The sequence below is a fragment of the Stegostoma tigrinum genome, chromosome 8, assembly GCF_030684315.1.
Source record: "Stegostoma tigrinum isolate sSteTig4 chromosome 8, sSteTig4.hap1, whole genome shotgun sequence".
Lineage (NCBI taxonomy): Eukaryota > Metazoa > Chordata > Chondrichthyes > Orectolobiformes > Stegostomatidae > Stegostoma > Stegostoma tigrinum.
This window is the reverse complement of record NC_081361.1, coordinates 102,675,904-102,689,663: the sequence shown is the minus strand read 5'-3', so window position 1 is coordinate 102,689,663 and position 13,760 is coordinate 102,675,904. Positions and strand designations below refer to the sequence as shown.

General features: G+C 47.7%; 1 protein-coding gene across 1 annotated transcript in view; it reads left to right on the top strand.

Annotated features, from left to right (window-relative positions):
* LOC125456016 (guanine nucleotide exchange factor VAV3) overlaps positions 1-13,760 on the top strand; it is a 196,626-nt gene that overhangs the window by 88,485 nt on the left and 94,381 nt on the right. The window contains exons 6-10 of the mRNA XM_059648207.1: positions 4,711-4,803; positions 5,785-5,853; positions 6,751-6,854; positions 9,117-9,216; positions 11,172-11,267. Of these exons, the coding sequence (XP_059504190.1) occupies positions 4,711-4,803; positions 5,785-5,853; positions 6,751-6,854; positions 9,117-9,216; positions 11,172-11,267 (462 nt within the window). The remainder of the gene's footprint in view (positions 1-4,710; positions 4,804-5,784; positions 5,854-6,750; positions 6,855-9,116; positions 9,217-11,171; positions 11,268-13,760) is intronic.

Sequence of the window (13,760 nt, the reverse complement as noted above, 5' to 3'; positions counted from 1 at the left end):
GCGGTGCTGTAATTTTCTTTGTTCTTTGTTCTTTCATTTCTTCCTATTGATTTAATTTCATTTCCTACTCATAAGGCAGCCCCACCCCCTCGGCCCACCTGCCTATCTTTTCGATATCCTTGGGTAGTCAGCTCCCATCCTAATCCTCTTGCAGTGACCTCTCTGTGATGCCCACCATGTCATACCTGTCAGTTTCGCTCGGCACCACAAGCTCATTTACCTTTTTCCTTTGGCTGCTTGTATTTAGATATAACACCTTCAGTTCTGTAATAACCCTCCCTCTTCTCATTTTCAGTAGTTTTTCCAGAGTTTGATTGCTAGCCTTTTCCAAACACTCTGTCCTGATGTACCCGTGCTGGAGACTTTAATAACCTCTCCTGCATTCTCCTTCCCTCTCATTTCTTTCATACTTCTCTGTGTAATTAAGTACCTGCTCCTTTGTTTACCACCGTGGCAAGTTTCACCATTTCCCCCCTCCGCCCCCAGCTTTCTCGTTTAAAATCCTGTTGACCAGCCTATTTACCCTTTTCAATAGAACGTTGGCCCTAGCTTGGTTCAGGTGGAGACCGTCCCAGCGATACGGAACCCCCCCGTTCCAATACTGGTGCCAGTGCCCCATGGAAAGGAACCCCTCTTACCCACATCACTCTTTTAGCCACGTGTTTACTTCCCTTATTCTCATGTCCCTCTGCCAATTAGCACGCAGCTTGGGCAGTAATCTGGAAATCCCAACTCTTGAGGACCTGTTCTTTAGTTTGGTTCCTAGCTCTTGATAATCTCTGAACAGATCCTCTTTCCTCATCTTGCCTATGTTGCTTGTTCCGGTGTGGAACACAACAACTGGATCTGCGCCCCCGTCCCGCTCAAATATCCTTTCAAGCCAGTTAGCGATATCCCTTATCCTGGCACCGGGCGGGAACACACCGTGCGGGATTCTTGATCCTGCTAACAAAGGTTACTATCTATTCCCGTAATTATAGAATCCCCTACAACTACCACCTGCCTTTTTGCCCTTCCTTCTCAACTGGCCTCCCATCCCTCAGTGCAGTGGTCAGTTGGCTCATCCTCCCTGTGGCCCTTTTCCTCATCCACACAGGGAGCAAATACCTCGTACCTGCCGGATAAGGTCAGGAGCTGAGGCTCCTCTGTTCCTGACTGCAGGACCCTGTACCTGCCTCACCTACAGCCACACCCTGCTGTCCCTGGCCAAATTTGAAGCACTGAATCTACCAGGTGTGACTGCCTCCTGAAACACAGCTTCCAGGTACGTTCTCCCCCCTCCCAGATGTGCCGCTGGGTTTGAAGCTCTGATTCCAGCTCATCAACTCTGAGCTGAAGATCCTCGAGCAACCAATGCTCGCTGCTGATGTGACCACTGCAGTTCGCAATGCAGGAGGGTCAGTGAGCAGATGGAGACAGATTGGAGGGAATCAGGGAAAACTGACAGAGGGATTTTGCAAAAAGATTTAGACAGTTTAGGAGAGTGGTTCAGGAAATGGCTGATGAAATTCAACGTGAGCAAATGCGAGGTCTTGCACTTTGGTAAAAAGAATACAGGCATGGACTATTTTCTAAACGGTGAGAAAATTCACAAATCAGAAGTACAAAGGGATCTGGGAGTGTTGGTCCAGGATTCTCTAAAGGTTAACTTGCAGGTAGAGTCTGTAATTAAGAAAGCGAATGTAATGTTGTCGTTTATCTCAAGAGGGTTGGAATATAAAAGCAGTGATGTGCTTCTGAGGCCTTATAAGGCCCTAGTTAGGCCCCATTTAGAATACTGTGTCCAATTTTGGGCCCCACACCTCAGGAAGGACATACTAGCCTGGGAGCGTGTCCAGCGGAGATTCATAGAACATAGAACATAGAACAGTACAGCACAGAACAGGCCCTTCAGCCCACAATGTTGTGCCGACCATTGATCCTCATGTATGCACCCTCAAATTTCTGTGACCATATACATGTCCAGCAGTCTCTTAAATGACCCCAATGACCTTGCTTCCACAACTGCTGCTGGCAACGCATTCCATGCTCTCACAACTCTCTGCGTAAAGAACCTGCCTCTGACATCCCCTCTATACTTTCCACCAACCAGCTTAAAACACGGATGATCCCTGGAATGGTAGGTTTAACGTATGATGAACGGCTAAGGATCCTCGGATTGTACTCATTAGAGTTTAGAATGTTGAGGGGAGATCTAATAGAAACTTACAAGATAATGTATGGTTTAGAAGGGGTGGATTCTAGGAAGTTGTTTCCGTTAGGCGGGGAGACTAGGACCCGTGGGCACAGCCTTAAAATTAGAGGGGATAAATTTAAAACTGAAATGAGACGACATTTCTTCAGCCAGAGAGTGGTGGGCTTGTGGAATTCATTGCCGCCGAGTGCAGTGGAGGCTGGGACAATGAATGCCTTCAAGGCAGAGATCAACAATTTCTTGATCTCATAAGGAATCAAGGGCTACAGGGAGAGTGCAGGGAAGTGGTGTTGAAATGCCCATCAGCCATGATTTAAATGGTGGAGTGGACATGATGGGCCGAATGGCCTCACTCCCACTCCTATGTCTTATGGTCCTATGGGAGAGGATGAGGGGGAATTGGCTGCCTGATAGGGCATTGGGAGCACATTTAGTCACAACATTCGAAAGGGAGTCGGACAAACACTTAGAAAGGAGCACCATGGAGTGGGGCTGTGGAGGAAGGAATGGAGGGTCCCTCATTCCAGAGGCCTTTGGAGGAGCAGGAGGCCTGTGGAGGAAGGAATGGAGGGCTCCTCATTCCAGGGGCCTTTGGAGGAGCAGGCTCAGTGTCATTGGTCAGAATGGCCTCCTACCATGCTGTGATTTTCTGGGATTTTCTCCTACTCTGGAGTTAACAGGATAAGGCTTCCTCCTTGCTCATTACCTGTGACCGTGGGAGTCATATAGAATCACATGGCAACTTCAGCCCCAACAAAACATACTCTCAACCTGCATTAGCAACTCCCCTTCCCACATTAGGCCCATAACTTTGAAGGTTCTGACATTTCAAGTGCTCATCCAGGTAATTTTTAAGGGGTGTGAGGTTTCCTGCCTCAACACTCCTCCCAGGCAGCAGGTTCCAGATATCTTCCCCCCCACCCATTCTCTGGGCAAAAAGGTATTCCCTCAAATCCCTTTGAATCCTCCTGCCTTTCGCAATGAAATGATGCCCCTTGTTATTGACCATTTGACTGAGGGGCATAGCTGCTCCCTATCTACTCTGTCCATGCCCATCATAATCTTGATCCACTTGATTCTGTGGGATTTGTGATCTGTCAGAGTGGTCGCTCTTTCTCAGTGAGGTTCTAACAGCCCCAGACATGAGGTGGCAAAACTGAGTGGAACACCAAGGAGCTCCTGTTCTGCTCATGGTCTATTTATTGATCCAGTATTTATTGCCCATCCATAATTGCCCCCTTGAGGAGGTGGTGCTTGGAGCTGCCTTCTGGAACCACTGCAGCCCATGTGCTGTAGGGTGACCCACAATTAGGGAGGGAATTCCAGGATTTTGACCCAGGGACAATGAAGGAACAGCAATATATTTCCAAATCAGGATGGTGAGCGACTTGAAGGGGGCCTTGCAGAGGGTGGTGTTCCCACGCATCCACTGCAGTTGTCCTTCTAGATGGAAGTCGCCCCTCCCTATCTCTGTCACCTCCTCCAGCCCATATACCCCTCCCTATCTCTGTAACCTCCTCCAGTCTGTACATCCCTCCCTATCTCTGTAACTTCCTCCAGCCCCTACACCCCTCCCTATCTCTGTAACCTCCTCTAGCCCCTGCACCCCTCCCTATCTCTGTAACCTCCTCCAGCCCATATACCCCTCCCTATCTCTGTAACCCCCTTCAGTCCCTACACCCCCTCCCTATCTCTGTAACCCCCTCCAGCCCCTACACCCCCTCCCTATCTCTGTAACCTCCTCCAGCCCCTACACCCCCTCCCTAACTCTGTAACCCCCTCCAGCCCCTACACCCCCTCCCTATCTCTGTAACCCCCTCCAGCCCCTACACCCCCTCCCTATCTCTGTAACCTCCTCCAGCTCCTACACCCCCTCCCTATCTCTGTAACCTCCTCCAGCCCCTACACCCCCTCCCTATCTCTGTAACCCCCTCCAGCCCCTACACCCCCTCCCTATCTCTGTAACCTCCTCCAGCCCATATACCCCTCCCTATCTCTGTCACCTCCTCCAGCCCCTACACCCCCTCCCTATCTCTGTCACCTCCTCCAGCCCGTATACCCCTCCTTATCTCTGTCACCTCCTCCAGCCCGTGTAGCCCTCCCTATCTCTGTCACCAGTCTCCAATTCTGGTATTTTGAGCTCTTTCAGGTTCTATTTCTCCAACATTGTCTATCGTGCCAACAGCCAGCTCACTTCTAAGCTGTGAAATTCTGACTCATTCTCACTCTCTATCCTGCACACACACTATCTCTCTCTATCCCTGTCACACACACATTCTCTCTCTCTCTCTCTATCTATCTCTCCCTCTTTCTCTAACACACTCTATCCCTCTCCCTCATTGACACAGTTCTTCAGTCAGACCCCGTTTAGATGGTTTATGTTCTGCCTTTTTGAGCTCAGTGTTTAATTGTTTCTGATAATGCTGCAGCAATGTACATTGAGATGTTTTCCCATGTTGAAGTCGCTGCATGAATGCAGGATTTTGTTGTGTGAACGAGACTCTCTGTTTGTGCAGAAACAGTATGAGACGGATATCCGGAGCTGCTGCCTCCTGGAGATCAGACAGACCGAGGAGAAATACACAGCAACACTTGAATCGATTGAGAAGGTATTTCCTGGGAACGCCACAGCAATGTGTAGCTGCTACCCCAGTGCTTTCCACCAACACGGTTATTACAGGCAAACAGAAGTTTAAAGTAAATCACAAACTAAAAGCTCACTCTGATACTGTTCAGAGATTTGGTGTGGACTCGATGGGCCAAATAGCCTCCTTCCACATTGCAGGGATTCTATGGTTTTCCTCTCCCCAGATGCTACCCCACCTGCTGAGTTTCTCCAGCTCTCTCTGCTCACAGTCTCTTTGGATTCCTGTTGGTGAGATGTTATTTCTGACAGTCACTCAATGTTGGGTAATTTTCAGACTAGATTTCAGATTCAACTGAGAAGCACTTCAGAATCCTGATATCTGAAATGTTATCAGATCAGCTCCAATCTCTGACTCTTCCAGACTGAGAGAGAGAGAGGGTTGTTTATCCTTATAAACCTCTCCATAGCTGCCTACAGCATCTAGCTGTGTAATAAAGCCACACTCTGTACCCCAGTCCAGAGGCTGTTGCTAGATGACAGCAACTTAGAACCATGAGGGATTTTCTAGGTGCGTTTGCTCATCAAATAAAATGCTGCTCTCTCTCTCTCTCTCTCTCTCTCTCTCTCTCACACACACACACACACACACACACACACACACACACTCTCTCGATAAGGCAGCTGGGTAGAGCTTTTCAAAGTCACTAGTTTTGTTTTTAGAAACAGACTGTGACTTTTTTTAACCTTCAGACTTTCCAGCTGTGAGCTTTCACATGATCAATCCTTCATAATCCAGTCAGGTCCAAACTTTCTGGATTCCTGTTTTCACAATTTGTGGGTTTGGAAGGTGTTGTTAAAGGAGCTCAGTGCCCTGCATCTTCCCAATCTGGAAATAGATCTGATCTCAACCCAGTGCTGGCTTCACCCTCACTCTGGGAGCACTGAAGGATTCGGGGAGATTAAACCCCAGCACTAAATCCAAACTGTTCCCTTTATCTTTCAGTATTTCATCTGCCCACTGAGGCGGGTTTTAACGGCTGGAGAGATGGCGGTCATTTTTATTAATATTGAGGTGAGTGAGAATGAGGTGAGGAGAGGCGAGATGGAAGTCAGAGGGAGTGTCAGGGTTGGTGGGGAGGGAGGAAGGGAGAGGGGAGGATGTAAGAGGGAGAGGAAAGAGTGGGAAGAGGTAGTGTGGAGGGAGGGCAATGTGACTGGCTCATGCTGGTGGGATGAGAGAGAGACAGGGTGTGTGCGGCGGACAGACAGACAGACAGACAGACAGGCATTGTCTGTAAACGGAGGACGGCACGGTAGCTCAGTGGCTAGCACTGCTACCTCACAGCACCAGGCACCCGGGTTCGATTCCACCCTCAGGTGACTGTCTGTGTGGAGTTTGCACATTCTCCCCGTGTCTGCGTGGGTTTCCTCCGGCTGCTCCCACAGCCCAAAGATGTGCAGGTTAGGTGGATTAGCCGTGCTAAATTGCCCGTAGTGTTCAGGGATTGTGGATTATGTGTGGTAGGTCGAGATGGGATGCTTTCAGAGCCAGTGTGGACTTGATAAGCTGAAGGGCCTATTTCCACACTGTAGGGATTAAATGATGATGAGTATATCAATGGTATAATATGATCAGAAATGATACTGAAGACAACACTTTATTTTTGTCTTCTTCATCAAATGGTATAATCGCAATTTTAATGTTCGTCTGGGGAATACGTAGAAAATATATGATTGTTTATACAGCAACATATAGGAAGTGTACAGAAAGTATATTATTGAATACGTAGCAATGGACAGACAGTATACAGAAAGTATACGATTAAATATACAGCAATTTATAAAGAGGTTACAGAATGTATATGATTTGAACATACAGAAATGTATATAAAGTGTACAGAAAGCAAATGATTGAATTTATCACAGAGGTTCTTGATTGCTGCCCAATCTCTTCCCGACTATGTCCCAGGCTTTAGTTAAAGTTCACAGAGACTTGAACGAAGATCTGAAAAATGTCATCATGTCGAAGAATGATCAGAATCTTTATCAAATCTTCATCAACTACAAGGAAAGGTAACTGAGTTCTCTACGCCCATCTGCTCTGATGAGTTTGTTTACATCTTGTTTTAACCCAGCTCCATGTTGGTTAATGATGACAGATTTGTGAACTCCTCCTTGTATTGTCCAGTCTCTAATTCCAGCTGTAGATTCACCCCCATCCGACTCTTCGGCCCAGGATTTTCTGGAGCCAGGGTGACTGTGGGAATGGTACATGTGACCTGGTTCCCATATTCCTGATCCCATTTCTGGGCTTTGTAAATTTTGCAAGGTGAGGATTTTCCGGGATGTGAGAGGACATTCCACACCTCTGACTGTGGCTGACCCCTCCTCCTCCATTTCATGGAGCTGGGTGAGGTCAGAGCCATTCTCAATCTGCAGGAAGGGACCTCCTGAACGATGAAGTTGAAAAGATTGACCTCATGCCTCTTGTGCTGGAGTATGACCCCTGCACACTCACTGTGTCTCCCAGAGTTGGCTATGGTCCTTCCTGGCCTGTATTCCCACTAAACACTGTACAACAGGTCCCCAATTTACCAGAGCTTGATGCACAAACACTGCAGTTATGAACACGAGCTCTTTAAGGGGGATAAATTTACAGACCTGACCTATGAACATTTTCTGTCCTAATGCATAGTTCCTTTACATTGTCCTGCATTGTGTTGCAACTTGCATGCAAATCATCTTGCATTCAGACTGCAGAATGAAACTGGTTTAAAAAGCAACCATTTCTTCATTTCTTTCCCCTTGTTTAAAAAAAACCTAATTTTATTACAAGCCAATAAATATCTTAATCATGTAGACCTTTGGAGTTTCAGTAGCAGAAACTGCAAGCACTTGCTATCACTATAAGTAAACAATGTGGAATTGATAACAGCAATGAGAGAACCAGAACTGTCATCAACAGTGTTTACTGTGGGGCTCAGATAATTCAACACTCTGCCTGATGTCAGGAGAGGCAGTGACCTAGTGGTATTATCTCTGGGCTGTTCATCCAAAGACCCAGACAGTGTTCTGGGGACTTATGTTCAAATCCTGCCATGGCAGATGGTGGAATTTGAATCCAATAAAAATGATCTGGAATTAAGAATCTAATGATGACCATGAATCTGTTGTCAATTGTTCAGGGAAAACCCCATCCTTTAGGGAAGGAAACTGCCATTGTTACCTGGTCTGGCCTACATGTGACTCCAGACCCACAGCAATGTGATTGACACTTAACTGCCCTCTGAACAATTAGGGATGGACAATAAATGCTGCTTAGCCAGCGATGCCCTCATCCCGTGACTGAATAAAGGGAAAGAAACAGATCCCTCTGAGCTGACAGTTTCAATGTCTATAAGCCGTATTAGGCAGCTGGCATTTTCCTAACAGCTTCAAATAATCTCCAGATGTGTATGGAGTGGGTGCTAATTGGAAACTTTCACTTTATCTCTCTCTTTCTCTCTCACCATCTCTCTCTCACACACACACACTCTCTGTCTCATTCACTTTCTCCACCTTCTCTAATTCTCTGTCATACTGTCTCATACTTTGACTCTTTCATACACTTATTGTCTGTCTCTCTCTCTGACTCTCTTTCTCTCTCTGACTCCCTCTAACTCTACCTCTCTCTCTCTGACTCTCCCTAACTCTGTTTCTATTTCTCTGACTCTCTCTCTGTCTGATTCTGACTCGCTCTCATACACACTCTATCTCTCACACATCTCATTCTTTCTCACTCTAACTCTTGTATTTTTATTCTTTGCTTTGACTCTCTCTCTCACTCATACATATACACTTTCTCTTGCTCATTCTCTTCCATCCTTTCTCACTGTTTGTCTCTCACTCTCTGTCTCTCTTTCACACACCCTACTTACTCTCTATCTGACAATCCCTCTCTCTCACACACACCCTTACACACTCTTTCTCTCTCTCACCCTTGCTCTCTTGTACACCCTCTCTCTCCATTACACTTCCTATCCCCTCTCTCTCTCTTCCCACCCCATCTCTCTTTCTCCCACCCTCCCCCTCTCTTGCTCCCCACTCCCCTCTCTCTCTCTCCTCCAAACCTCTGTCTCTCTCTCTCCCTCTCCTCCCTATCTGTCTCTCTCTCCCTCCCTCCCCCTCTCTCACTCTCCCACCCTCTCTCTCTCCCCCTAACCCCCGTCTCTCTCTCTCTCCTCCCTATCTTTCTCCCTCTCTCTCTCTGTCTCTCTCCCCCCCAACCCCCTGTCTCTCTCTCACTCTCCCCCCTCATCTGTCTCTCTCTCTCTCCCTCCCTCCCCCTCTCTCTAGGTTACTGCTTTATGGTGACTATTGCAGCCAAGTGGAGAATGCAATCAAGTGTTTGGATGAGATCAGTAAATCTAGACAAGATTTGCGATTGAAGCTGGAGGTAATTAACTTTCACTCCTGTTTATTAGTTTAAAGTTATTGAAATTTTGGGGTAAAAAGTTTGCTGTGATATGAATGTATTAATATTCCAGACAGTTAACCACCTTAAGTCAATCAGTGCATGAATAAACCATTCCTATGTTTCTGCCTCACAATAAGCCACAGCTCAAGCACTGACTGCCCTGGCCAGGGCCCAGGGTTTGGCATCTTCCTATTCCATAGTGCCAGTCTCAGGAATGGTACTGCCTGGGAATCTCCACTCTGTCTGTCGGGGCCCAGGCTCCTGCAATGACCTAGGAATTGATGGTTTTCCAGTCTCTGTATGCCCTTCCCATCTTAGGAATCTCCAGCCTGATGGTGAAATCTCTGATTGGTTACAGCACTGAGAAGGCCATTTGGTTCTGTGTCTCTGCTAGCCCTTTGCCTGAACAGAAGATTGAGTTCCGCTGCCTACTGGTGACATCCAATAGCGATCAATTTCCTCTCTCGAGCCCCAATTGAAGCTGCCTCCACAGCCCCCACTCTCCGCCCCATCAAGCAGTGAATGCTAAAACTAAAGCACTCGCTAGGTTCACCATCCCTTGCTGTCACTCGATCAGAACTCTCAGACATGATGTACACCTAATGCTAGTTTCCCTTAATCCACCTTTGTTCAGGTGGTTATTAGTTTTTCCCTGGATGATCATTTCTAGATGTTTTGTACGACAACAGAATTGGCCCCAAACAGAAGGTGATCATTGATAATAAAATGTGAGGCTGGATGAACACAGCAGGCCAAGCAGCATCTCAGGAGCACAAAAGCTGACGTTTCGGGCCTAGACCCTTCATCATCTGATGAAGGGTCTAGGCCCGAAACGTCAGCTTTTGTGCTCCTGAGATGCTGCTTGGCCTGCTGTGTTCATCCAGCCTCACATTTTATTATCTTGGAATTCTCCAGCATCTGCAGTTCCCATTATCTCAGAAGGTGATCATTGGTCCATTTTATCTGCACTTGCTCTCTGAGCACTTTAACTTAGCTTCACTCTCCTGCCTTTCCTTGCCACTGATGTTAAATTGATTGGTCTGTAATAGTGAGGCCTATCCTGACTTTTTTTTAACAAAAGTATCATTGGTAGCAATTCCTCCATCTGTCTCTCTCCCTGAGACAAATAAAACTGAAAAACGTCCCCTCTCATTTCCCTCAGTTTTCTCTGCTGCTGGTGCCTTGCCCTCTGTAGGTGCAGCCTGTCCATCTAATACTTGCCCCCTTTCAATATCACCCCTCCAATATCTCAGCAAATTGCCCTGTCACTGTGCCTTTAACACCATTTCTGTTTCTGAGAAAGACTAATGCAGAGTGTTCATTCTGTCCTTCAGTTTCCCCCCGTCTCCATGTGATCCCTGACTGACCTCGTACCTCCTCTTGCTTCTCTTATAATTGATTTATTTCCTTGGACAATCTTATATCTTAGCTGCCAGCCTCTTCATGTTCCCTCTCCTTTGCTGTTTATCTCTTTCGCCTTCACTCCTTGTGGTTCATCACCTGAAGTTTACCAAAAATGTCCCTTTTCCTGTTTCAGTCAGCTCTGGGCCAGATTTCTCTGCTTTAGCTTCTCACAGAAACACACCGAGATCTCTGTATCCCTTAAATACCCTCTGCCCTGGACCCTGGCAGAACATGAGGATAATAATCTATTCTGCACCCTAGGGATTTCTCTAATTCCAGCCTCTTACACACCCCTGTAATTTCTATCTCCCCAACATTAATGTCCATGCCCTTCGCTGCCTGGGGACCTGGATCTGAAATTCCCTCCCTAATCCTCACCCTTTGCAATGTTCCCTAGACCCTGCCTTTTGTCATTTGCCCCTAATGCCTCATGAGGAGTCTCTAAACTGAAAGCGGCCGTGAAGTTCATCAAGATGTTTTACTGCATTCAAGGCACTATATTAATGCAAGCTGCTGTCATTCTTCTTTAGGAGTGCGCGAACAGAGCAAACAATGGAAAGTTCACGTTGAGAGATCTCCTGGTTGTACCGATGCAGAGGGTCCTCAAGTACCACCTCCTCCTTCAGGTGACCTTTCCCCACCATTTCCCAAATCTCACCATTGTTTTCAGGGCTTTCCTGCTGGGAGTAAACAGCAGATTCTCCTTGATGCAGCGATGGTCAGAGATGTTCTCTGACTGGAGTTCTGTTGTACAAACTGCAATGGTTCCAGTCACTGTGGATCCATTTCCATTTGGCTACTTGCAGTCCGTATGTAAACTGTCAAGAAGATCAGTTGGTATTATATTTGTTTCAGAGATAGCAGGAACTACAGATGCTGCAGAAAGTGAGATAACAAGGTGTAGAGCTGGATGAACACAGCAGGCCAAGCAGCATCAGAGGAGCAGGAAAGGCTGACATTTTGGAAGAAGGGTCTAGGCCCGAAACATCAGCATTCCTGCTCCTCTGATGCTGCTCGACCTGTTGTGTTCATCCAGCTCCACACCTTGTTATCACTATTATATTAGTTGTTATCTTTCAACATTATAGTCAGTTTATTTCAGAAAAGTATGTCTATTTCCAACATTAGAACTGGTTCTCCTAAGGGATAGCATTTACTGAATAACCCGGACTGCACGAAGATACACCAGAAACTAATTTAAGCCCTTCACGCATGCTCACGGCGTGGTGCATTTGTATGTTCTAGCGGTTATGTATGTGAATACGCAGGGTTTGAAATAAGCGAAAGGAGCAGGAGCAGGAAAGGGTCTCAAATAAAACCAGAAAGCTGCATTTGGTGGAAATCTGCAACAAACACGGAAATTGCTAGAAGTGCTCAGCAGGTTGGGCAGCATCCGCAGCGAGAGAAACAATAAACTGTTTCAAGTACAGGATGACTCTTCTTCTGCACTCCTTTACCAGGACTGATTTCTTGCTCCTTATCCTGGTGAAGTGCCAGGTAAAAAACATAAAGTTCATGTTTCCTTTTGCCAATGTTTATGAGAAGTACCTCTCAGGCTGTAAAACATGACGCAGTGTCCTGAGGTCAAGATAGGCTAAAGAAAGTGTTTCTTTTTGGGAATTGATTTAAAGATTCCTGTCCACGGAATCTGAATGACAGGTTTGTGGGTTGTCCCACACAGCTATATACATAAGGAGGCTGTTCAACCCATTGATTCTTTGCAGTCAGCCCCAATACAATCACTCTGTCAATAGCCGTTCAATCACTCCTTGTGCAAATCAAAAGTAATTTCAGACGAAAGATGTGCAGGCAAGGGGGGATAGCGATGGGAAACACGGGGTTACAGGGACAGGGCACGGGGTTAGGTCTGGGGGAATAGCGATGGGAAACACGGGGTTACAGGGACAGGGCACGGGGTCAGGTCTGGGGGGGGATAGCGATGGGAAACACGGGGTTACAGGGACAGGGCGCGGGGTTAGTTCTGGGGGGGATAGCGATGGGAAACACGGGGTTACAGGGACAGGGCACGGGGTTAGGTCTGGGTGGAATAGCGATGGGAAATGCGGGGTTACAGGGACAGGGCACGGGTTTAGGTCTGGGTGGAATAGCGATGGGAAATGCGGGGTTACAGGGACAGGGCACGGGTTTAGGTCTGGGTGGAATAGCGATGGGAAATGCAGGGTTACAGGGATATGGGACGGGGTTAGGTCTGGGTGGAATAGCGATGGGAAATGCAGGGTTACAGGGATAGGGCATGGGTTTAGGTCTGGGTGGAATAGCGATGGGAAATGCAGGGTTACAGGGATACGGGACGGGGTTAGGTCTGGGTGGAATAGCGATGGGAAATGCAGGGTTACAGGGATAGGGCACGGGTTTAGGTCTGGGTGGAATAGCGATGGGAAATGCAGGGTTACAGGGATACGGGACGGGGTTAGGTCTGGGTGGAGTAGCGATGGGAAATGCAGGGTTACAGAGATAAGGGACGGGGTTAGGTCTGGGTGGAATAGCGATGGGAAATGCAGGGTTACAGGGATAGGGGACGGGGTTAGGTCTGGGTGGAATAGCGATGGGAAATGCAGGGTTACAGGGATACGGGATGGGGTTAGGTCTGGGTGGAATAGCGATGGGAAATGCAGGGTTACAGAGAAAAAAGATAATGGGAACTGCAGATGCTGAAGAACCTCCTCCCACCCACCCTCCCGCAAAAATTCCATCCCCTATTCCCAATTCCTCCGCCTCCACCGCATCTGCTCCCAGGATGATGCATTCCACTCCCGCACATCCCAGATGTCCAAGTTCTTCGAGGACCGCAACTTTCCCCCCACAGTGGTCGAGAACGCCCTTGACCGCGTCTCCCGTATTTCCCGCAACACATCCCTCACACCCCGCCCCCGCCACAACCGCCCAAAGAGGATCCCCCTCGTTCTCACACACCACCCTACCAACCTCCGGATGCAACGCATCATCCTCCGACACTTCCGCCATCTACAATCCGACCCCACCACCCAAGACATTTTTCCATCCCCACCCTTGTCTGCTTTCCGGAGAGACCACTCTCTCCGTGACTCCCTTGTTCGCTCCACACTGCCCTCCAACCCCACCACACCCGGCACCTTCCC